This window comes from Medicago sativa, chromosome 8, assembly GCF_051527215.1.
Source record: "Medicago sativa cultivar Bolivia chromosome 8, Bolivia_mono, whole genome shotgun sequence".
In the NCBI taxonomy this organism is placed as follows: Eukaryota; Viridiplantae; Streptophyta; class Magnoliopsida; order Fabales; family Fabaceae; genus Medicago; species Medicago sativa.
The window spans coordinates 92,719,438-92,746,094 of record NC_140756.1 but is presented as its reverse complement, the minus strand read 5'-3'; the positions used below and the strand labels follow the sequence as shown (position 1 = coordinate 92,746,094).

The 26,657-nt window shown below is 34.5% G+C and overlaps 3 protein-coding genes across 3 annotated transcripts; all 3 read right to left on the bottom strand.

The window, feature by feature from the left end:
* Positions 1-2,493: 2,493 nt before the first annotated feature.
* On the bottom strand, positions 2,494-12,973 carry LOC146903394 (phospholipase A I-like protein). The gene is made up of 18 exons (XM_085731316.1): positions 12,137-12,973; positions 11,255-11,402; positions 10,561-10,639; positions 10,328-10,481; positions 10,032-10,241; positions 9,694-9,939; positions 9,204-9,366; positions 8,853-9,113; positions 8,632-8,753; positions 6,026-6,187; positions 5,696-5,885; positions 5,447-5,583; positions 5,121-5,259; positions 4,715-4,918; positions 4,153-4,621; positions 3,837-4,053; positions 3,669-3,758; positions 2,494-2,979 (listed from the first exon to the last, which is right to left on the bottom strand). Exons 1-18 carry the CDS (start codon positions 12,698-12,700, stop codon positions 2,539-2,541), a joined length of 3,996 nt encoding a protein of 1,331 aa, XP_085587442.1. The 5' UTR covers positions 12,701-12,973; the 3' UTR covers positions 2,494-2,538.
* Positions 12,974-15,902: 2,929 nt separating this feature from the next.
* On the bottom strand, positions 15,903-19,519 carry LOC146903393 (N6-mAMP deaminase-like). Its single transcript, XM_085731315.1, has 11 exons — positions 19,402-19,519; positions 19,251-19,321; positions 18,699-18,790; positions 18,395-18,454; positions 18,065-18,310; positions 17,908-17,984; positions 17,745-17,814; positions 17,549-17,662; positions 17,158-17,224; positions 16,682-16,786; positions 15,903-16,591 (listed from the first exon to the last, which is right to left on the bottom strand). Exons 1-11 carry the CDS (start codon positions 19,512-19,514, stop codon positions 16,467-16,469), a joined length of 1,140 nt encoding a protein of 379 aa, XP_085587441.1. The 5' UTR covers positions 19,515-19,519; the 3' UTR covers positions 15,903-16,466.
* Positions 19,520-23,438: 3,919 nt separating this feature from the next.
* On the bottom strand, positions 23,439-25,521 carry CYP77B1 (cytochrome P450, family 77, subfamily B, polypeptide 1). The gene is made up of 2 exons (XM_085731314.1): positions 24,633-25,521; positions 23,439-24,364 (listed from the first exon to the last, which is right to left on the bottom strand). The coding sequence occupies exons 1-2, from the start codon at positions 25,443-25,445 to the stop codon at positions 23,651-23,653; spliced, it is 1,527 nt and encodes a 508-aa protein (XP_085587440.1). The 5' UTR covers positions 25,446-25,521; the 3' UTR covers positions 23,439-23,650.
* Positions 25,522-26,657: the final 1,136 nt, after the last annotated feature.

The window sequence follows — 26,657 nt, the reverse complement described above, 5'->3', positions numbered from 1 at the left end:
TTCTAAATTGGAACATGCTTTATGAAAAGCATGATAATTGAAACTTTAAAAGTTATATAGGACAGTATGACACCATACAGTTTTCTCCCTTCTACATATGGTATATAACTTGCTATTATGTAATCCCTACATCACAAATTTAAGTAAATGTAATTACTTTCACAGTATATAATGATGTTATTACTAAAATACTTCTTAATTTCTTACAAAAAAAAAATTCTTCTTAATTAATATATGTTTTTAATCAACATCAGAGGACATTTTTGTTTATTTGCAAATTTCAATGACCAAAATTACCGATCATTACAATTTTAGACACCAATTTAGCGATTTACTCCTATTTTATTCTCTCAAACAAGTTTATGCGAAAATCACTTTTGAGAATGTTCAAATCATTTTACGGGTTAAGTCTATGGTGCACAAGTAAGATATTGTTGTATCATGCACAAGTTTATGTTTCACAAGTCTCTCAAAAAAAAAAAGTTTATGTTTCACAACCGGAAAAATAAATTGTGTACGATGCTAGATTTATATCACTTGTGTACCATAGAACTAACGCGTTTATGAACTCTAGTTAACCAAAGAGTGTGTATACTACTTAGTCACCATGCCACACACTTCACACTATGTTTCTTTTTCAAACTACTTGGCAAATTTAAATTTCCAAGGGCGCTTGACTAGTTCAGTGGTTCCTTTTTTTTTTTTTTTTTTTTTTTTAGTTCTTGTTATCCAGGTTGAAGGCTTGAACCTAAGTAGGGATGGGAATAGGCCAGGCCGGCCTATAGGGGCCTACGGCCTAGCCTATGATAGGTCAGGCCAGGCCAGAATTTTTTCTTAAATAGAGAAGGCCTAGGCTTTTTTAAAAGCCTATTTAGCTTAAAAGGCCAGGCCGGAGGCCATTCAAAAAGCCTCTTAGGCCTATTAGGCCGGCCTATTTAAGTAAATATGGATAATTTTATTTATTATTATATTATATTTTGTACTTTGAAATAAAATAAAAATATGTTAATTGTTTCAGTAATTTAAGCTTATTAATCTACATTATTTTTTTGCATATTTTTATGTATTATTATAAACTAGAATTGAAATTTGATACAATATATAGTCAAATTCCCTAAAAATTCATGTTGATTATCAAAAGAGAGTTTAATCTAATTGATATATTAATTCTCTAGTTTATTTAAACTTAGATCACATTGCTTATTTAAAGATGTTCATATGAAACAGGCTTTTAAACAGGCTAGCAGGCCGTATCAGACTTTCAGAAGGCCAGGCTTAGGCTTTCAAAAAAATTGGCAGGCCAGGCTCAGGCCTTGCAAAGTCTAGCTCGGCCTAGTCTATTCCCATCCCTGAACCTAAGTTAGAATTCCCAAAGTTAATCTCCGCCTTTCATGCCTTGGCCATAGAAAAGAGGCTGATCTTTCATTGTCTTGTTTGTGCTTTTTGGGTAGAGGGGGTCCTATTGATTTGCTGGATTGCTGATAATTCCTCTATTGGAAGATTCTCTTTAACTTTAAGTTTATAGTTGATTATTAATTATTATTTTTTATATGCAGTTGATTATTAAATATGCATGAAATCAAATGATGCATTGTTTTGGAAAGGAAAAAAAAAAAACTTTGTGCGCATTTGTTCATGCCAATGGTAAGATGCGCACAAAAAACCTATGAAATTCAATATTTACAGTGACGGTAATAGAATAGGATAGTGGCAAATCACAATACAGCTATGAAATTCAATATCTACAGTGATTCGATTAACTGATTATGTGTGGAAAAAAAGCACCGAACATTATTGTACCTACTCTGCATCATTGAGTATTCCATTCCACATAGAAAACCAACATACTAATGTTTATCTTTTGCAAGGGTTTATTCGTCCTTTTTCTTACTTTTTCTCCTTGACATCAGCGTTAGATTTTGGAAAGAACTGACGAGTCAGAATATTTTACAAGTTTCAGTATTTGATTGCCTCGTACCTACAGATTATTAACCTACTAACCAACCAAAATGAAAATCAACTTATTGTTTGCTAAACAGTATTTTGAATTTACAGCTACAATATATTTTTCTCGACAAAGGCCTACAAAAAATTAGAGAAAAGTGAATTGAGGAATGCTGCACTTTCAAATTCAAACTTAGATGATTTACAGATAATGAACTTCCGGTGTGAAGCCATAAAAATATGAAGACCAAACTACTAGTAAACAAATGTAAAATAAACCTCCAATATTTTTCTTTTGCAACTTTGAATTTTAGTCCTCATTTTAAGAATGTAACCGACTTTTACATTTGGAAAAAAAAAAAAAACTACTTTGAAGTGATATTATCTCTAAACTAGTTAATAAAAATGTATTAGTCACATAGTCACAAGGGAAGAAATAAACTAACAGAGGGATATGGTAAACAAATGACAATGTACATGTTTATAAGCCTCAAAATTGGTCATCAACTCTATAATTTTATCTATATACTCTCGCACAGACTCTCATTCTTTGTTTTTCGTTATTTTGATTTATTTTGTGAGATTGAGAACAAATTATTGTACGCCAGGGAGATGGCACACATACCCCACTCTTCGATAAGTGGCAAGGGCATGTTGCAAGGCAACATTAACACCAGCACCCTCCCTAAATAATGATTCATACAACTGACAAATAAATTGTGACAGTTCCTCTTCATCATCATCCCAAAAAGAAGAGAAGTCCGCATTTTTCTCAGCATCACTATCTTCCCAGTCACTTACTGGACTGGCAGGTATGTTTTCGTCGTCGGCTTCATCCTCTCCAATTTCAAACTTCCCATTTGCCATCACATTCAACTCATTGGTACCATCCAAGGTCGTCAACTGAGGCTCAGGGGGTTCATTTGAAGGACATATAACAGCTTTGGCACCGGAGTCCAGAAAGGCCTTGAGTAGAGCAAGAGTAGGTCCATACGTTCCTGTGCATATAATTATCCTGTCTCTCCAAGCTCCAACCTAGATTATACATTATATCAATAAAAGGATAAAACAGAAATGAGTAGGAGCATTTTCACATATATGATGGAGGATCCAAAGCTCCAAATGACTAGCAATTTCTCTCCCTTTTACTTCCTACACCAGCGAAAATACTGTTGTACTGAAGAACAGAGACAGCATACAACACAAACTCCGGTGTATTGAAAGCATAAAAAAGGAAAACATGGTTCTCGACGATATTAAGAAGCTATGCAAAGCAATTATTGTGATATGGCCATTCTTCTTCACAACAAAGATTGTTCCAATAAAAGTATGTGATAAGAAAACGATTTGACTAAAAAAAACAGACCATAATCGCCAAAATAATGGCTGTAGATCATCCTTACAGGCCTACAATACCCACACAGTCCAGATGCTTTAAAAATCAGCCAATGCTATTGTCACAGATATTATAATCCATAGAGTAGGATTGCTCAAAATTTCATGGAAAAAAAAAAGGATTGTGTTAGGTTCCCAATATATTCACCCATAGAAGGCCAGGGATAATCAAGGGACTAACATTCAATACCATAAACCTCAAGATGAGAATGATGAAATAGAACATGTATAATAGCCAATAAGAGTGCCCTAATAGTTTAAGTGAAGCTCCATCAAAATGTACATCCAGAGGGGCTATTGAAAACTAAAAGTGGAAGCAGATCACATACCATCCATCGTACATCATCAGCTGATAACTGCATAGAAGGGACAGTCCTACGAAACATATACGAACCAATTTCTTGATTATCTTCCATTACCTACATAAGAGATATCCAATTCAAGCTTCTAAAATAATTTCAAAACCTTATACAGAAGCACAAAGGACATAGATATACCAGGGTTTGACGGCCTAGATATCGGTGAACAATGCCTCCAATTTGGAAATAAGGTTTAAAGGCAACTAAATCAGAAATAGTAGAAATATTGGCCAGGAGAGATGCACCCTTTCTGCGATGGCTCCTCATTGTGGACAGCAAACTGAATTTCACATTTTGCAGAAACTTCTCAGCAAGCTCTCCAGGTTCAGCCACCACAAATACATCATTGTGCCAACTAAATAAAAGGGCAGCATTATCAGCTTTCCATCCGTACGTAGAAAAATAACTGTTTACCACAAACAGGGATACATAAAACACAGTAACTAACAAGTACCTAATAATTAAGCCATCTGAGTCAGCTTGAAGAGCCAAATGGATAACACCCACTTGTGGGGAATTCAGCAATTTCTCATGCAATGTTTTGACAGGCAAAGAGAGCTGTCTAAGTCCTCGAGGAGACAATGGAGGTGATGCAACTGCTTTTCCCTGTTGACCATCTAAACTTAAAGGAGGGACCAGATCAATTCGTCCAATTCTATGACCAATATCAGGACTGTTGAAAAGTGGACTTGAAGGGAAGCTTCCTGTAAACAGAGGTGACGCAAATGGAGTTGGGAATGTAGATGATGGCACTGTCTTTACAGTCCCAGACAAACCTTGCATGAGGGATAGTCGTATGCCATTACGAGCACAAAATGACTCAAGTGCCCGGGCATGGTGGATCGATCTTCCAGAATCTGGATTATGTGAAGCTTCAACAAGTAGAACATTACGCCTCCACCCTAAAGTGGGCCCATTTGCACCTGATAAACAGGATGAAAAAAAATCTTAATATTTAAGGGGGGGATTAATGAAAGTGAAATTTTATATTATAGAAAACATATGATCCAGAATACCCTCAATTGACTCCTTTGTCTTGGGCAACTTAGTTTTCAGATTCTCGGACCACTTCTCCTCATGTTGGAAAGGAAGAAGCAATCTCTCGCAGGCATTTTCAAATGCCAGATGATTCTGTTGTATATATTCTTCAACTGCGGATTCCAACTTTCGCCAGATAGTTGGATCTGTCTCATCAAGTTCCATATCGCAGTGTTCATCAACTGTGAGGCAAAACACAAAGAACATGTACTGAGAATAAAGTTTTTTCGAAGAGTAGCAACTGTTTCATGACACTTCTTCGTTAAACAGAGAAAAAAAAATGAAGTTGAAATTGAAACAGAATAATAAATTTCTGAAAATTGATTCAAATGAATTGGATGAAGGCAAATGAAGGTTATTCCATTCAAAACGCAAGCAGGATACCTGGATTGAAACGAAAATAGTGCATCTCAGGAAGCATAGGTAGTAATGTACTTAAAGCTTCCTCCACCCTATCAACAGAGCATGAACTCTCAACCAACACTTGTCCAGTATCCATGTACCGCCAACCACCTTTTCGTATCTACAACAGTATAAATGTACAATAATAAATGTATCAACGACTAGTTTCTTGGAATAAAATTTAATAATCAAATTCTTCCTAACTTTCATGTTTAAGGAAGTGTAGAAGAAAATGGGACACTGGAATAACTACAAAAGTCCTCGATCTTCTTTTTTATTATTACAGATTTAAAACAAAGATTAGATACCTTAGTTGGAACAGAACCACATCCTATGGAAACCAGACAATCAATTTTTGTGTCAGGCCACAGAAGTTGTGCTTCTCTTATCGCAAAAATCGTAGGATTGTTTGCCACAATTGCTCCATCTTGCCAGCGGTTGACATCTTAAGGCCATTGTAAGGATGAAGAGATACATGTCAAAAACAATACAGAAGAGGAAATAACAAATCTTAAAAACAGGCAACTTCATGCAAACAACAGCAGAGCCATCAGTACCATCAGAGAAATCATCAAGATAATATGGAGCAGCAGACGATGCTCTGATAGCCTGCCACACTTGATGCTTACAACTTCCAATGAATGCACTGCGCTTATAACCAACTTGTGCATTCATAGGTGATGTTAACACGGCAATCCCTGCACTATCTGATGCTGCAAGGGCCACCTCTGGTGTCCCAGCAGGGTACTGCAATTGTGGATTGTAAAAGCGGAAAGGGTGAGCGGGCAAGAGAATTAAAAATTGTAAATAAAAAATATATCAGCAACCATGGACAAGTGTAATTGAGAAGTCGGTATAAACATCAACAAAAAATATTAGATTCACACCTGATAGTTGCGAAATATGAAAGGTTGCGCTGGCATCATGCTCACTAAGGTTGATACAACAAAAACTTTGGGCACATTTTTTACAGCAGAATCTATTAATAGATCCCCATCCTCATCAGTACACATTTCCTTCAATAGCCTCTCAAACTGATCTGCACTGTGCTGCAAGACAATAAGTCAAAATACTCCTTTTAGGGCATAGAAATACATAGATAAATAGATAGTAGATATAGCTGTCCAAATAGCATAGCTGCAGATAAAAAGATACATTATGCACTTTTTTAATACATATCTAGCTTGTGTAGCAGCTTCTAGTTGCGTTTATGTCATAGTTGAAATTTGTTATTAGACAGTTAGTTCCAACAAACTGACAAAACTATCAGTTAGTTCAAACACACTGACAAAACTATCAGTTAGTTTAGGGTTTTTTAATGACAAGTATCAGTTGTTATATTATTAGTGAAGGGAATTGAACCTATGACCTCCAAATCACTCCAACGCTTATGTCCCTCCCCCAAACCACCAAGTCACCTTATCACTCCTAGTTAGTTAGTTCATTTTAACTAATTCAGATTCAGAAAATAATTTTTTCACTTTCCACTAATTTCTTCATTTTCTCTTATGCTTAACTTATAATATGGTATTGAAGCTTCCTTTTAATCAACCACCAGCGACTCCCTCCAGCAATCCAATTGCTTCCTTAAAAAAAATCAAATTACCAACTCTGACCCACAGCATTTTCAAGCCAAATTTCTCACATAGAAGAAAGAGATGAAGGTGTCATCAGAGGTCCATAAAGAAGTATGTAGTGAGTCATTCAATTCCTCCACTATTCTTGACTGAAGCATACTGCAATCTTGGAAGCATAAATCCTGAATATTCTGAAAGGAAACAGGACTCAATGCTCTTCACATGGCTTCTTTCTTTGCTCTCAGAATCCATGCTCCCACCAGTGGTTCATTGTATCCATTCCTAGAAAGTTTGTGAATAAATCCACAATTTCTTTCTTGTGTAGACAACATTAAAGGCTTGCCTGTTGCGAAATGGATAAAAGAATATCACAAAAGTTTGTCATAGCTCACATTGACGCTCTCGGGTTTGATGAACTTACTCATCTAGAAACTATGCTTCAAGGTCTTCCCTATCAGTTATTGCCTTCTCTGAACCGACACATATTGAGAATGAGATCCTTATGACTGCAAGACCACATCTGGATCATGTATCCATCTTAGATTTTATTTCGAAATCACCATTTCCGCAGTGGTACTGAGGTAGTACTGCACGGTGAGCACGAAGCTACTCCTAGGAGAGGTGAGCCGTTGCAGTGAGAGGTGAATGGTCGTGATTAGACCAAACTGAATATCTTAGTGGTCTAAAAAGCAAACAATGGTAACTGGATCCACTAGAGGCAAAATACAGCAACATTGTCAGCACTGCTTGCAGAAATTTTGTGGGTGCCGTCCTTGATTACTGAGTTTAAAAGTGAATTTCCAAACTCCTATCACTTATTGTGACAACTTAAGTATTGTATCCCTATTACATAATACAGTGCTTCATATTTAGGACCAAACATATGGAGCTCTAAATCTTTGATCAAGAGAAAGTAGTCAATTAGGAATCTCATAGTACATCATGTCCACGCTGCTGATCAAAATGTAGACATTCTCACTAAGCCCATCTCCCCACTACAGTTTACTAATCTGAGACAGACTCATGGTGTTTGATAAGTTTGCACTTGATCTACCACCTTGAGTTTGAGGTGGAATTACAGTGTAATTTGTATACCGTAGCAGATCTATCATGCTCATGCAGCAATTTCTAGCTGCTTCTATATTAAACTCTTTTGAATTCTGCTAGACTTATAGCCAGTTAGTTCTTAAAAAAAAAAAGTGTCACAATTATCAGTTAGTCGAATTTAACTAACTCCAACTGATTATTGTATAACTTGTAACTCTTTCATTCAGAGACAGTTCAGAGAATTCTCTCAAATTCTCTCTCAAACTATCGGTACTTAACTTCTAATACACTGTTATAGACTCTTTTGAATTATGTTATAGACTTATAGCCAGTTCGTTCTAAAAAAAAAGTGACACAATTATCAGTTAGTCGAATTTAACTAATTCCAACTAATTGTTGTAACTTGTAACTCATTCATTCAGAGAATTCTCTCAAATTCTCTCTCAAACTATAGGTGCTTAACTTCTAATACACTGCCTTCAATATAACATAAACTACTCAACATAAATTTGTCTCATTTCCACTCAATTTCTAAAAGACATGCTCCAAATATCATATTATATGATTCATATAAACAAGAGGCGTATCAGGAGACCGTGAAAAAATAGAGGAGCTAATTTGGACCGCTGAGACATGAGTGGTTGAGTTGAGATTGGTTTTGCTTGAAATTTAGTATTGACTATTCATTTAGGGTAGTTGGACAAGATTAATTCCTATCGTGAGAGCATGTTCGTGTGTGTGTGTGTGTGTGTGTGTGTGTGTGTGTGTGTGGTGACACACACAGAGAGAGAGAGAGAGAGAGAGAGAGAGAGAGAGAGAGGTGATAAAAAAAAACTGACGGTACAAAAAACAAAGAAAAAAGTGCATACTTTTGATCCATGAACAACAACTCTAAAACTTTGTGATGAACTCTTATAAAGTTGATCTAACTTGTCTCTCCAAGTTGCAGCTTCATTGTCCTTAGGAACAGGCTCAGCAAAAACATGTTTCCCTGATTAAAAATTGAATCAGCTTATCAAAAAAGGAAGGGCACATAATAGATCCATAAAATTTAAAAATAAAATGTGACATTTTAAAGCAACGTGCTCACCAAGATTCTTGTATATGTCTTCACATTCTTCTAAAGTCATTAACTTCATCCCAAGGGAAACAGCCAGCATGCCACCCGTTGATGTACCACATATTAAATCAAACAACTCATGTATTCGTTTCCCAGTTCCCTTTTCAATTTCCTTTAACATTTGCACGGTTGCTAGACCTTTCATCCCACCTCCATCCATTGAGAGTATGCGAAGCCCTTGCTTTGCCACTTGTCTCCCTCTTACTGCACGCCTCAGGTTTTCATTTTCTCCTACAACAAATGCAAGAATGAATTGACCCATTCAATAATCAGAATAAAACATCCTGAAAAACATAGATAAACTTATATCCAGAGGCAAACCAAGAATTGCCAAAGCACGTGCTGCAGCTTTATAAACACGTGGTTCAGTTGCAACAGCCATGCGTAAGAGAAGTTCTCGCAAGCTTTCAGAAGTAACAAGGATGCGACGATTCTCCAGACAAAAGGCCAAATTCCCAACAGCTAACAGAGCTAGCCTTTGCACCTATGGAGTAAAGTTTCAAATTAAAAGATCGTACAATAAAGGATTTGTTTGATTTCAGATTGTTTAGTGTTTTAATTTTGTTCACTTTTAATTACAAAACAACCACTTTGTTCTCGCTTTGTCACTTGTTGTCCAAGATTTGTACATGAAACAGTTAAAAATAAAAAATAAAATAAGTTTTTTTTCACTGTTTCCCGTACATATCTTTGAAAACAAAAAACGAACTGAAAATATGGCAGTTCTCTAATTAAAAATGAAAACAAAAAATGTTACATCAAACTTGTATGAAATCAATTAAATCATTATAACAAAAAGAAACTAACTTGCCTCTGGATCTTTATATGCACATAAGATTTTCAATGATTTCAAAACATCCTTGGTCAACATCTTCACAGCAACAATATCAGATGTGAAAGCCAACTGAACCACAACTTGCAATACAGATATAACCTCTTCCCGGCCTGCAGATTTCAGAACTATTCCAATTGGTTGCATGATGTCTGCCTTCATCAGCTGCAATGCAACAGAATCATCAGAGGCAAGGGCCGAAAGAGCAGAGCAAGCTTGTTCAACCTGTAAAATATTAAGAATAATCATTATGATCAAATATAGCAACAGAATAAAAAAATTAAAACTTGGTGACCTATACACCCGTTAAAACATACCACGTGACAGTTGTCACTGCTTATCATGCTTATGAGCTGCCTCACTGCATTCTCGTCTTTACCTACAAATTCTCTATTTCCTTGGTCTTGCATAATCTTTCCGAGAGCAGATGCTAGTAAAGGGTGATGACAAGAAGAAAAACGGAATATAAGAGAGAAGGCAGCACTAAGTTTATGCCTAGATGCACCAAAATAAGAATTGTTTTCAACCTGCCATAACAGAAAAATTATGTTTAATTGAATATGTAATATGTTTTAATGTCATAAAATAGTCCAGTTAGTTTACAAAATGCTACCTCTATTTGCACGTTTACTGATCTCAAATTTTCATCTGCGACAATCCTAATATTTGCAAGAGAAAGATGACGAAGTTTGTGCAGGGGCAAAATTTCCGGAAGAAACTCAAGAGGATTTCCAAATAGCCTAAGAACACGTAGTTCAGCCATAGCCCTATCATACATGGCAACAGTAAGACCAGAAGAATACATGAAGTCCAAACAAATTCGCAAAAACCATATAACCCAAAAACCTGAAGTCAAGAAGAGGCCGAACAAGCTTGTTGTGTTCCAATGACAACTCCACCAATTCCACACACTGTCTAAGTTCCACTACTCAAGAAGCAAAAATTATCAGATAAAAGCAAGAAACACTATTCTTAAAACCTCAAAATACTTTAGGAAATATCTCAAAGTAAATACTACAGGGCCACACATTGGATGTGGGCCTGGAATCGACAAGGTCATTTTTGATGTATTGCTGCATTAAGTAGAGCCCAGAACTTCTCTTACCCAATGCAATCAATGTTTGTTTTCAGTTGGTAGCTTCATGTAACCTAACATTGCTCATTACTTTCAGGTACTGCTGTTGGAGGATGTGAAAATCTTTCTATTACTAACCTAACATTGCTCAGTTCACTTAGGGTGGGTTTGCGAGTTGGTTTTTGGAGGGTTTTGGAGGACTAAGTCTATATTTTAATATACATTTGATATTTTTTAAAAATTAACAGAACAACATGATATGATATTCTATTGTACCATATTGTTCTTTCAATTTTTTAAAAATATCAAATATATATTAAAATATAAACTTAACCCTCCAAAATACAACTTGCAAACACACACTTATTAGAGAATGTGAAACTCTTTCTACTTCTACAAGGCACATATGAAAACAACTAATTTACTACTATCTTTGCATGGTAGTAATCCTGACGAGAAGCCTACCAGGTACAGAGACAAGCGTGTTGTTGTCAACTCTAAGCACTCTTAAGCTTCTTAGCTCACCAAGCTCGGGTGGTAAAACGGCCAGCTTGTTGTTATTTAGATAAAGTTTTTCAATGTGCGGCAATTGTGTAAGCTCTACTGGAAATACCTGTACACAAATATAGTGTTTAAAACATCCCTGGTCCAACTCAATCGTATTTGACATCCGTGCATAAATTATAAAATTCAATGCACTTCAAAAGCATCAAGGAGGAGATAACAGGCAAGCAAACATAAGAATACACCACAAATATTTCATGTTACTTAGCAATAAACCAGAGAATAAACAAAACAAGACTAACTAATTCCATCAATTTTGGAAATTATGCATATCAATCAACAGTCATCAAACAACAGCAACAGCCAAGCCTCTACATGGATCAAATGACGTCATAATGTCCTATCATATACCATATTTCTATCTAGCTCATTAATCTCTAGATCGTTCTTAACAATTTGTCTTATAGTTTTTCTAACTCTTCCTATGCCTCTAGTGATTTGGCTACCATGCATCTGATTTACTCTTCTTACTACAGAATCCATAGGTCTTCTCTCTACATACCATATGAATGATTTACTCTTCTTACTACAGAATCCATAGGTCTTCTCTCTACATGACACATGAATCAACAACCATCAGATTTACAAAAATATACACGTGAGTCGCAAAGGTAAAATCTATCATCGCCATTCGTAAACTACATGCTAAAAAAATTAAAATCACACAAATTGAAATTCATTGACCGCATAAAATCATATCATAAGAAACTACACCGACCAAAGCAACAATAAAATGCACATCAAAACTTGAACTGCATTGAACAACGACAAAATAAAGCTCACCGACAAGCCACAGCCACAAATACTAAGCACAGCAAGACTCGTCCAATGATGACCACCACCACCACCACCGGGAACTCCGTCATCAACAACTTCCGGCGCCGTTGAAACCAAATCAGAACGCAACAAACGTGTCAAAACACCAGTGCCATCAGTCTGTTGACCGGAATTAACAGCCTTCGCCATGGTAATAGCTCTAAGCGGATCTCTTCTCTTAACAACCTTCATAACCAAATCCACCGCATCTTCATCCTCTTCACGAGGCGTCAGCTCAATTACAACAGTATCCTGCGGCATCGGTAACGCCACCATGAGTTGCGATTGAAGCTTAAGAGCAACCTGATCTTCATCCTCCGATGATGACCAATCCAATTCGATGCGAAAACCGAGGTCCTGATCTTGAGAGACAATTGAGGAAGCTGAAGAGGATGAGGATGAAGATGAGGCTGATGATGAACGGGAGGAGGTTGATGTTCGAGCGAGAGACTCCGGTGGATCGTCGTTGCCGTAGCTGAGAGTAAGGTGGAAGATTTCCGAAGGTCTCTTCCAACCTAATCCCCAAGACATTGTCAATTTCCGATCGAATCAGTTACGCTATCATCGAGTGATGAAACTGAAGTTGATTTTAGATTGATCGGTGAGTTTTCGGATTTTTTATTGAATTTGATTGTTAATTAATGGCGAGTAGTGAATGGTGATTGAATGAAGGTCGATGAATCAATGAATCTGCGAATGAATGAAGATTTGAGGGAGTGAGAAGCATGCAGAGAATGGTAACGTGTTCTCTCTCTCTCTCCAGTTTGGAACGCACAGGAAAATGAGAGAACGAACCAAAGAAGCAATGTTGGTGAGATGTTTACAACTTATTAATACTTCTGTGTCCTTAACCTCTATTCAAAATTAAGAAAACTAGCTAATGTAATAAGAGTATTGATATATTTACATGCATTTGGAGACAACTTTGATGACTTCCTTTGTTTTTCTCTTTTTTATTGGTCAAAAACAATGGAGAGAGAAAAAGGATGAGAGAGGAAAAGAACATAACGTGAGTATGAAAGATAAAGTTGTATAAAAGTTGTCACAAAATAGTTGTACAAATATCATTTCTCATGTAATAAATTTATCTCAAATATCCTAGATTATACGATGGTTTTAAAATATTAGTGAAACATTAATTTTTTTATTATATTTTATTACTCCTTCCGTTTCAAAATACATGTCCAAGTCAACCACTTCACATATGCCAATGCACAATTTTGATCATTAATATCTTTAATTATCTAAAGTAAAAAATTATAAAAATTTAATATTTTGAAAATATTTGTCGAGACAAATCAAATAACATCAAACATGCTAATATTTGTATTTATACACTAGTAAAAAAGTATGGTCAAAGTAAGTCAAGTGAATAGTGCACATTGCAAAAATTGGACATGTATTTTGAAACGGAGGGTATTATTTATCACTCTATTTCCTTTTCATTCTTTCATTTATCTTTTAAATATCATTTATTAAGAATAATTTTGTAAAACAAGTCGAAATATCTTTTTACCATACAAAATAATTACATTTCTCTACAATTTATTTTCCATTTCTCTACAATTTATTTTCTTATATATTGTTTTTTATATATATCCTTTGTTCATATATGATTTCTTAACTTTTAAGCAACTTAATTAGTTTTTATCTTTTATTTTTATTTTAAAATGGATCTGTAAACTAAAAATAAAAAAATAAAGGGAAAAAAAATTATTTTAATTACTTTTATAAGAAAAACCGTGGTAAAAACATAAAATGTATTTTAAGCCTATATACACCTAAAAACATAAATAATTTTAAAACCACATAAATTAAACTCATCTAATAATTTTTATAGTAGAAGTCATTGATTAAGATAAGTTTTCTTATGAAAAAAAAAATTAAAATCAGATTTGTACCAAAAAAAAATAAAAACATATTGATTCTTATGCTCATTATACGCTTTTTTGTGTGGTGGTCATGGTTGGAACCCCGAATCTTACATATTTTATGCATTATCCATGCCAACTGAGTTATGCTCACGAGAACAGATGCTCATTATACACTAATAATATTATTTTTTTGACAAAAATAAACGATATTCATTCATTCAAATTGACAGAGTACATTGATACAATGAAAATTTGCTAAAAACAAAAAGGATGAATCTGTCATCTGTGAACAAACTCACAACATCCATGTTAATAGCATAAAACGGCAAAGTACTAAAGCCTACACATATGACTATATTTAAGTCTCCGGAATACTCATGTCTCCGGATCTACAACGTTGACTTCATTGATTTGATCTACACTAGATCGAAGCTGATCTAACAATTTGAAGAACAAATACATGAACGAAACAAAAAAGACAAACAACGTCGTACAAAGACGACGAACAAAACATCATCGCATTAAGACGACGAAATCACGAAAGAAAAAACAAAATAGATGTAATAATCACTTATTTCAATAAAAGAGAAATAGAAAAAACGAGTTAGAGGGGTGATTTTGGATCAAAAATTGACCCTAAATTATTCCTCTTTGATGGAAGAAGAAGAAGAAACAAGAATTTTGGTTACGGCTCACAAGAGAGAAGGGAAAGATACATTAATAATTTAATATACATATATTTGCATATACATTTTTTATTAATAAATGTCATTTTGTTGGCTGATTGTTTCCACTTAATTCCAACTTACCAGAAGCACCCATCTAACCACTTTTTTTTTTTTTTTTTATGTACTTTTAAAAGTTTAATCGATGGCCGACCTGGATTTTATATTGGATTTGGTCAGTTTAACTTTTCCTTAATTAAACTTTTTCTATTTGATTTTAGGCTAAAGTGCACTTTCCCCCCCCCCTATCTTTCAAAAAGTTGCGATTTTGGCCCCGTAACTTTGAAAACTACAATTTTGGTCCCCTAACTTTGAAAACTGATGAGAAGACGACACGTGTCCAAAAAAAGATAAGGGGGTTAAAAGATAAGGGGCCATAATCGCAACATTTTGAAAAGATAAGGGGTCAAAAGACATATTTCCCTTATGTTAGGGGGTTAAAAGAGCATATTTCCCTAAACATGGGGGGCCAAAATTGTAGTTTTCATACTTAGGGGGCCAAAATCGCAACTTTTTGAAAGTTAAGGGGGGAAAAGTGCACTTTAGCCTTGATTTTATTTGAGATCTTTTGCGTTCTAAAGTAAGGAATGTTAATGACTACCTTTGAAATGCTCTTTGAGAACTTTAAATGCCAAGTTTTTATCAAAACTTACTTATCTGATACATTGAAAATCAAAATACTTTATTTTTTTAATAATAATTTCTTAATTTGTAATCTTTAAAGAGTGTTAGCAAGACCCTAAACTCAAGACTTGTGATATTTCATGATGTGTTACAATTTTTTGTTAAAGGAATTTTTTTTTAAAGATTGTTAAAGGATTTTAACCACATTGAAATGTGTACTCTAATATTTTGTAGTACTCTATTTATCTTTAGATATTTACAGGGCAAATTCATCCTATTAGCAATAGACTATTCTTAAGATGTCGTGATTAAAGACCAAGAACTTTTACATGCCTGTCAACAAAAAAAAAAACAACTTAAGAGACATGGAAATTTTGTACCTAGGCATGCATGCTTTGGCCTACTTAATTTCAATTTTCCATCCCCAAGATAAAAATTGTTTGCTGTATTTTTTAAGACGTCTTATTTTGGACACTTGTTAAGGATACAAAAATGTAAATAATTGATAAATTTTAAGTAGAAAAAGTTACTTTTTAAAGCTTCAATGCATTGAATACATCATTTTCAAGACAAAATTTCTTTAACCTTCTTAACAAGTTCTCTTAAGGGCCCTTGTTATCATTTCCTATTTTTAAATAAGGTCTTTTGCCGTGTTGCATGGGCATAATAATATCATTAATATGGACTAATTCCTAGCCCCCTATCTCAAGCGGTCAAATATAACTTTGGCTAATAGCATAAGCAAGCAGCCACTTTATCAACACATACCTTTTTTTGAGAGAATTATCAACACATACCCAAAATGACTTCACTTGACCTGACCTGACCATTCCAATTTCACTAGCCACTGAAACCTCCAAGAACAGTCCAGTTAAATGCCTGATTTATAAACTAATTTTTAATCAGTAACCAATTTCAATCTATTCTTTAGTACCACCCCCAAACAACCTTGTTAACTCATTGTCTACTAAAATACCAGCAGTTAGTTGCGTCCCTTACTGTATACCCAGTAAGCATCATAACATCGAATGACCTAAATACACATCCACACCATCCCCATGTACGTCATTGTACCTAGAGCTCCAGATCATTTGCTGCTAAACTAAAAATATTTCTTAAATCCTCTTTTGCCGTGTTATCCGCAAATATAAATTCAACAGCATTCTTTGATAGCTCAAACATCTCCTTCCTTCCAAGGCCTATATAATATCACAATCAACAAGTAGTCAGCAAAGTTTATTATACATTAGTTTAAAGTCTATTGAATGCAAGAGTGAAGTCAAACTTACCAAATGAAGAAGCAGCAATTTTGTATTCGTTGGAGAGACTGGTGGAGAACACACCTGAGTCATCAGTACACAGGACTACAGGATGTTTTGCATTATACAAATCCACTGCATCAACAAAAGCATGATATTAAGAAACAATGATTGAACATTATTCCTTGATCAAAGTCTAATATACAATTGAGTAGAATGACATCAGAAGGGGGGTTAACTTCGCTCGATGAGAAATTGTACTTTTCTGGTTCTGTGAGGTTCTTTAGAGGAAATTTAGCTTGAAGAGGGTAAACATAAAAAGTGAAAACGGGTATTTTGTACACAAATTCTCTCTTATATTAACCAAAAAGAAGAAACATTTTTTCTTCAAAATACAGAACCATTTCTACTCTAAAATCTCGAATGAAGTTGAGAATACAATGAGGTTCTTTTATTAATTCTATATTTGTGATTTCAATTTAACAAATATAAACTAAAGAACCTACCAAAATGATGAGCATCAATTGATGGAACGGACAATGTCCTAATGTTTGATGTCAAACAAAGTTCAACCTGAAAATTGTGAAGATGATATAGAATATATGTAACTTGGCAGTTAATAAATTGGAAAGAAACAATATCATATGAAGCATTCAAACTTAGCCACCGGATGATCAGTAGAAATGAGACATCATTGAGTTTCACTTCCACTTTCCCAGATCAAATAAAACTTCAAAATTGACAAAATAAAGGTTGGAGTGTGCAGAACCGTTTAATTGTTTGGTTATTTACGGGTAAAAATTCTTCTTGTGGCCATACAAATCACAGTACATCACTACTATTTTGATTTAATTTATCATTTATGTCACTAAAGGTAATTCAACTTGCAAGTCTAACCGGAATTTTAGACGATTTCAGCCTTCTCCAGTGTTCCTCCTCAAAGAAACATGCATGTCCAATCCTTTCAGGAAGAAAGTCAAGCATATCATGTATCTCCCTCAAGTTAGGCACCTAACAAAAAAAATTTGAGTCATAAAAACAAACCTGCCAGTGAAACAACACTAGTAACAGGTACAGGAAAATACTAAAACACCTCTCCACAGTGAAGAGTTACATAAAGACCCTGTTCTCGAGCAAATTTTAGTGCTGGCAAATATGTAACCCTGCAAATGATAAACCAGGAATTTTGAGCTCAAGCATCGACTTCTAATATTTGAAGTAAATACTATAGAGGAATCTAGGTCAAAATGATATACCATTCACCAACGGCTGGATTCCCAGAGAGGTCAATTCCAACAACCCCAAAATGCCTCATTTCCAATGCAAGCATGACCTACAGCAAAGAAGCAGATTATTCAAAGGAAGTAACAAACAGCCTTAAGTTTGCCCAAATGATTTGTGTATTACACTCACAGTTTCCATTGCTGCTTCCGTTGTCTCCCTCCGGTCAATGCTTAAGAGAAGCCTAACAAAGATTTTTTTCCTAGTATTTTCATTACTTCTATCATCTGTAGCTGAGACTGAGAGTATAGGGTTTGAATGGTTTTTAATCTCTTCGCTGAAAGGAATAAAACCCAGATCAACCGAACTGACAGATCTTAGACCTTCAAGTACAGCTTCAATATAAGAGCGTTTGCTCATTCCTTTGGATTCATTTTTCTGCATGAAATTAAGCAAATATTTTCTTCACAAATTCATGGACACAGGCACACAAAAAATTAACGACTGAGATCCTTTCTTTACCTTTGGAGTAGTTCTCAACTCCACATATACAACATTCTCTGACGCAAAATCTTCAACAACCTGTATATAGAAGTTGCTACCATAATGCAAATGCAATAAATTTGGATGAATAAAATACTGACAGTAGGCACTAATCAAGCGGAAAATACTTGGGTGACATAATGTCACCGTGACATTAAATCTGGGCCACACAAATGTACTCATGGATGTGTTGTGTGGCCCAGATGCAAACGGCAATGTGTGTTGTGTGGCCCAGATTTAATGTCACGGTGACATTATGTCACCCAAGTGCTGTCAGACATACTTCTTTTGTAATTCTTGTAACCGTCGCATGATCAGTTGTAAGAATGTGGATTACGTCAAACAGCTTGAATACCTCAGATAATGAACGATCGTCTGTATTGACAAAACCATAACCAACGTTAGCAAAAGCGGTTGAGTCTTTTTACATTAGGTGCGATCTTCTGCTTGGATGAGTCAACACCCTAACATTCTGTCATGTATTAAGCACACTAATTGACCATTTGCTTCTAAATCCTTCTCAATGGTTTAAATATAATTTTCTTTGGTCTCCCTCTATCTCTAGTTATTGTATTGTCCCCATCTAGACTACTATTCTTACCGCTGCTTCAACAAATCTCTTCCAAACATGTTTAAACCACCTAATATGATATTCTAGCACCTTCTCCAGTCTCCACTACATGGGCTATCTAATTTCTCTCTAATAAATGCTGGTAATAAATACAGGCCATTTAATTTGGAGTAAAAAGAAATGTTGGTCCCTAAATTTGGAGTAATCGTGTGATATACTGTAAAAGAAACGGTAAAAGAGTGAGAATGGAAGGGAAATACATACTTTTGAGGATAACATGCTGGACTTGGGAGAAATCAATGAGACCCTTATCACCCAAACCTTTAGCAAGTTCGCTGGGAAAAAGAAAAAGATTAAAAGTAAAATTGAGAGTGTTGGAAAACGGGGTCGAAAAAGCAAAAGATTTGAAACATACAGAAGTGTGGAGTCTCTGATGGATCCATTGAGGTGAGCATGCAATTCTACCTTTGGAATTGACATACACCACTCCATCTCACTCTCCTTTCTTGCGTCTTGTATCTTGGTCATCACTCATCAACCACACGAGCTCATCAAAGTTAAAAGTAATTTTTTATTAAAAATAATTAATTTTTAATTTTTACAAAGTTGAACATGCAACTTTTCCTATGCTTCTCAATCCAATATTTTTATCAAGGATGGGAAAAAAAACCAAAAAATCAAACCGAATTGTTGAACCGAATCGAATAAAAAAAAACTGAACTGTTACAAACAATCCGGAATTGAAACAGTTTGGTTTGGTTCAATTTGATTTGAAACAGTTCGGTTCGGAACAATTCAGTTCGGTATCAATAATAAAAATTTGGTTCAGTTCAGAATAGTTTAGTTCGGTTCAAAAGGCAAATAATTCAGTTTCGGTTCGGTTATTTTGAGTTTAACCCACGAGGTTAGTGAGCATTTCCCTTTCTTTTATTAGTATGCTTGGATTTGTGCTCCTCAAAGAGTTTCCCTTCAACTTTTATCCCTTTATATAATATTTATTACTATTAATAATAACTTTTTCAACCCCATTCCCTAAAAAAAAACTTTTCAACCCCATTATTATATCGATTTATCATTTATGAATTCTCTCAATTTTTTCCACGTGTTATCAATCTGACAATTGAACTATTTTATTCTCATTTTTACATTTAAAATTCGTCTCAAAATTTTCTATTTAACGATGAGATCGATAGTTAAAAAAAATGAGATTGATAACACATGAAAAACATAATAGGAAAAAAATTCATTCCTCTTAGAAAGCAATCTCTTAGCAATTTTATAAATTTGTGCACTCTTCTAGATTAACCTTTTGTTTTGTGCAAAATTGATATCCTTCGCACGTGCAACAAAACTAATTTCTCGAGCTTTGTAAGACTCAAATGAAAAGTAAACTCTCTCTATGAGTTTTAACGTTGCTGCATATCTAAAACTGATTTCAAACAAGAATCTCGTGTTATCTCATCAAAATGTTTTTGAGTAAATTAACTTACTTTAGACAAGGGACATCCAAAATTACACATAAAATATCTTTTAAGTTAAATCAATAGGTTGTAGAACGAGGGCAACACATCTCCTTTATCATTTTCTATTCTATTTAAAGAGGTAACATATTTATTTTGTTTTCTTTCTTTTATTTTTATGATATAAAATGGAGATTTTTCGCTTTTATTTCTTTTCTTTTTCCTTATACCAAATAAACATATAAAAAATTCCATTTTTCGCACTTGCTTTCCCCCTTTTTACATTGTATTACTCTTTCTCTTTCTAATAATCAAAAACACCCTAAAGTGTTCAATATAACTGCAAATTCGAACAACTTTTTTAAAAGATTTCATGATATTGAGCTTTATACATACAATGAATTGAGCTGCAAAAAAATAAATAAATAAAGTAACGTGTCCCGGTTATCTCCTCCTATTGGAAACAAGTAGGAGGCAACATGAAAATAATAGAGCTCCAAAAAATAACAAGCGGGCCACTTTTATTTACTTCTAACTTTTAACAATAACTTTGTGGGACAGGTGGGAGTTGAGGGATTGGTTGAAACTGCAGGTTGCAATCAATAAAACAATTTATGGACATCGTCACCACTGGTTTTCAATGCAGGGCTTTCGTCAAAGTAGGATCAGAAATGGTTTTCTATGGGTTTGTCTAAGATAACTAAAAATTACTCCATCCGTTTTAAAATGAGTGTCGTTTTAGCAAAAAAAAATTGTTTCAAAATGAGTGTCGCTTTCAGTTTCCAATGCAATAATAACTTCTTTTTTTTCAATTGTACCCTCTAATTAATACTCTGTGCACTACTTTCAAAGTACTACTTTTAAAACTAACCAATAGTTAATAAGGATAATTTGGTAAAATAACCACTTTCTTTCTCTTAATCATTGCATTTCTTAATATGTGTGTAAACACCTAAAACGACACTCATTTTGAAACCGAGGGAGTATAAAAAAAGGCAAATGATAACTTGTGCCCTCAGGGGCACAAGTTAAGGAACTAATTATAGAAATGTATGTATCAAAAGTTGTGCATTCAACTTCTCAAAAGGTAAAATATAATGTTTTCCAATGCAAAATTGCTCTTTTTGGATTCCTTATAACATGTGCCCTTAGAGCACAAGTTAACATGACCCTAGAAAAAATGTTCAAGAAAACGATAATTTTTTTTATTGAAAATAACAATAATTTATTACAAAATTATGTTTTAATATAAATGTACAAATTCTAAGATAAAATTACTAATTTTGACTTCTTATATGATGCAAGTTTGCACATGATAGATTGTCCTTTATTTAGTTTGGGTGTAAGAAGAAAATGAATAACTTGACAAATTTGAAGATTTCAAATCAAGTAGGTTAGTGTATATATTTATATCTTGGTCGAAATCAAGTTGTACCAAGGTTTAAAGTTTGAATTTTTTTTTTTTGAAGAAATGAAAATGGGATATATTAACAACGGCGGTGAGAACACCTTAGTACAAGGTGTACCAAGGGAGCCACCCCGTAAATGTCATACAAAGAATTTACAAGAAAAAGGTCAGTCGATACCCAAACAAAGTAAAGGGTCCGACCACCATCTTTGAGAACCATACACAAAAGTGGTATTGTGAGCTTTTAACCACCAAAACGAATGGAATTTTGCGTTCGGTCCAAACCAGCCAAACGCAAAGCAGCCAAACCAATTGAAGAAACGACCTACGCGCCCTTGAGTGACTTGTAGAATGTCTAAATTGATAAAAATGGTCACATATGTTTTGAGGATCAGCTCCAGACACACCAATCCAAGACCTGATATGCTGTCATAAAGAGCTGAAAACCTCACAATGCAAAAACAAATGGGATGCCGTCTCAGCGTAGCCGCACCCTGCTACAATTGAAGACACACCAATTGAAGACCTGTTGTTGAATATTGATTTCATGTATTTGTTAACCAGGTGTCTTCAAAGCACAATTGCAAAGATCAATCCTTCAAGCTAAATAAAACTACAATGGATGATAAAATCATCCCTCAAATGATTTAGCACCGTTGAATTCCTAGACTAGATAACCTTTTATTAATTTGGAAGAGATTTTTAACATTTAATCCAAATGATCTTGTGTATTTATTGTCTTTTTGTACCTATATTATCTGAGACGCTAGCCAAACAATTATATTTTCATATTATTTATTTCACAAATATGTTACTATTGCAATCTTTTAGTTTTTAATCATTATATATTATTTTTCTCATTGCAACTTATGAATTTTTTTGTCAAGTAACTTAATGACTAGAAATTGATCATATGTTAAAACAAATAAGTGGCGTATGTGAGGTTTGAACCCTGATCCTTAAATATATTCTGTAATATTTTCTGTAATGTTTCTACAAACTAAGTTAAAACATATGGGATACTTATGTAATTGTTTTAATAGTATAAGAAATATAAGTTAAACTAAGTTAAACCCCGATCCTTAGTTTTTTTTTTTTTTTTTTTTATCAATTTGGTCTGGATCATATTTATAATGAGATAAGATTGCCATTATGATGAACAATTTTACACAAAATAAACTATTTTTTTATTTGAATTTTTTGTTCCAAAGTCGAATCAAACCGACTAGGAACACTTTAATCTCTATTCGTAACACTACTTTCTACTCGCGTAAAAATGCCTAATAAAAACTACTAAATTATATTTACTACTATCTTCTTCTTTACATTGATTAACTATTTATTTATTTATTACCATAGACAATAGGATAGAAGGGATCCACGAACATGATGTACATATAGTATTCTCATCCAAAAAATAAAATATATATATATATATATATATATATATATATATATATATATATATATATATATATATATCACTAACTGATTATGTTTATATAGAAAAGAAAGTGATGGAGAAGCCTATTAGCCAGAGCTAGCTAATTTAGATCTTCTCATGCATCACACACACACACGGAATTAATTGTTACATAAAAATTAATAATTTGATACTAGTACTATACATTTAAACCAGCATTCACCACCAAAAGAAAAAGAAGCAATGACCAAACCCCTGAATTACGAGTCTTATGGACTACTAAATATTAATTTAGTTAACAAATTACTAGCATTGCAGTATGCAAGAGAAAATAATACCATGTAAATGATAAAGTATTTGTAAGTGTAACAATTTAAATGGACCTAGGAACAATAACAGCCTTGAGAGGATTCTTCATAACAACGGTGAAAGCAAATGTCTCAGTTGGGTCGGGTGGGGAATTTGGAACCGGCAACCACCTAAAAGCAAGAACCATTTTGGCCAACAACATGTTTATATGCAAAGTCCCTAATGTCCATGCTGGACAAATCCTTCTTCCAGCACCAAAAGGCATCATCTTCATCTCTTTAGTTCCTGTGATATCAACATCAACTCCATCCCCATTCAAAAACCTCTCGGGTCGAAACATATCCGGATCCTTCCAGGTATTTGGATTTTCCGACAACCAAGCCGTGTAAAACTCCACACTTGCATCTGCCGGAATAGTGTATCCACCAAGCTTTGTCTCCTCCGTAGCCGCGTGCGAAAGCACAAAATGGCTAGGAGGATGACGCCGAAAAGTTTCCTTCACAATTGCACATAGATAAGGCATTTTTTCAACGTCACTGTCCATAACAACACCGCATTTTCCAACACAATCAACAATTTCTCTATACAACCTCTCTTGAATTTCTTGATCCATCACTAAATGAAGCAAAGCCCATTCAATGGCCGTTGCGCTCGTGTCAGTACCAGCACTGATAATCTCTGACACGAGCGTAACTAATTCCTCTTCTCCCAATCTCCCTCTACTAGGCACTTCCAAACCAAACAATGAATCAACATAAGCAGCACCAATGGCACTCACCTGTCATATATAGTTGCATATTAATTAGAATTAGTTCAATATTCTTTAAAATACTTATAACACAAAATTTAATTTGGTCTCAATAACATATGCAAAGATTAATTAAAAAAAAGTTGATGTTTAATCTAGACAAGCACATCAACTTTATTTGACCCGTTTTTGTTTATATTTTAGACATAAGATGGTCAAAGGGAGTTAACATATTACGTCCAAATTTTGTATCAAACACAAAGTAGTTAAAAGTTAGTTATGATTAGTGGGAAGTTACCATTTCGGGATCTCCACATTTTCCATCGCTTTGCACGTAAACTTTCCGTTTCCTTATCAACGGCGCTATAAGCTCCAGCTGTTTCTTCCTCAGCTTCTTCGCTTCCTTCACATGGCCGCGGAATAATGGTGTTAAAACCGGTAAAAAATCAGGAAGCTTAGGAAGGGTAATGAGCATGACTTCTTTGAGAACACTCTCAATATCTCTGATTCTTTCCTCTGTTATTTTCGCACCGAAACATAGACATATAAGAATGCTACAAATGGTGAGTCTGCAGTTACTCATCACTTCAACAAAACCATTTTCATGTGCTTCATTTTGGATCCTTCTCATGTGAGCTTCCATGGCCCATTTTCTGATCCAACTGCACTGTTTTACTCTAAGTGGTGATATCATCTCCGTCACAAGGTTGCGGCGGAGGGAGCGCCAGAGTGGACCGTATTCGGCGGAGTTGATGGCACACTTTCCCATGCTGAAGATGAGACGAATGGGAGAGTCTTTAGGCCTACTTGCAAACTGTGGGCCTCGTTGGATTAAGGCTTCATGGATGAGGTCGGCTTCTGTGACTATAATCAAGGTGCGTTGACCCATTTGCATTGTGAAAATTGGACCGTATTTTAGACGTAAATCACGAACTATGTAGATGAAAGGACGGCGTTGGAGGATAACTTGGAAGAGATTGCCAACGATTGGCCAACCCGGAACTCCTGGTGGTAGGTTTTTAGTGCCGCCCCCGGTCTTTGACCAACGGCGCCACCACCACCTGAGGAAGGCGAGGGCAAAAAGGAACATTATAACGTCTATGAACTCCATTAATTGTTAAGAAGAAGGAAAGAAAGGTGATAATAGTAGTAGTAGTAGTAAGAAGAGTAATTGTGAGAAGGTTGGCAAGGGAAGGTGAGTATTTGCCCCACAATATATAACATGAGTGATAGTGAATGTGGTTGTGAATGGTGGTTAATTGCATTCAATAAAATTGAACAGACGTATTTACTTCTACCAAGTACGGATTGCTACGCATCACGACAGATATTCAACGCATCCATCTGCATGTGACTTTCAAAAATACTACTACTATTTTTTTATAAAAATATTTTAGTTCTAGTATATATACGTGTTATGGAAGTAAGAAAGTTTTATACAAGCAGAGTATGGTACATAGCATAAGTCATAAATCATTCATGTTATGTAGTTGAGTGATCATAGATGAATTTAAAATAAGGCTAGTGTGGGCACATGTTAAGAAATCCCAAAAAAGAAATATTTCCTTAAACTTTGTGCATTCAACTCATTAAAACATTAAAAATTAAATTTAATGCACGCATTCCAATACATTATTTCTACATTTGTCTTCTAAACTTGTGCCTTAAGGGCACAAGTTAACATTTCCCTTAAAATAAGTATTGTTGACTTATATTATGCAGTTGAGTGTTGAGTATTACTCCCTCCGGTCACATTGAATAATTAATGTAAGTCATATAGATTAACTATTCAATGTATCTAAAAAGTTGTTTTTTGCTTAAAAATGTGACTGGAGGGAGTATATTTCTAGGCTTAATACCCCAAGAAAAAAAGTATTGTTGACTAATGCTATACAGTTGAGTGTTGTGGTATTCCTAGACTTAATACCAAAAAAAGGAAATATTGTTAGATGTTAAGGAAAGGTAGGATCGAATAAATAAATTCATCTTTGAAATTGTGAGTATTGTTCATTCAAAAATATTTATTAAATTTTATATATTTTGACAAATCTCTAAAATTGCAACCGAGTATTAGATATGACATGTCACCTTAAATGAATATGTGAACTCCTGTGTAAATCTTTGTTAATGTCACATCACTTTGGAATAAACTAGTATGGACACCCGTGCCAAGCACGGGCTAGAATTTCGTTATATTTTGAGAGAGAGAATATTGTGATGTATCAAGTATTTAATAAATCTCAACATTGGATAAAAGAGTTGAGGTTGACCAACAAATAAGTGAAAAATCTCTTATACTTGAGTCTTAAAATTTTGATTAATG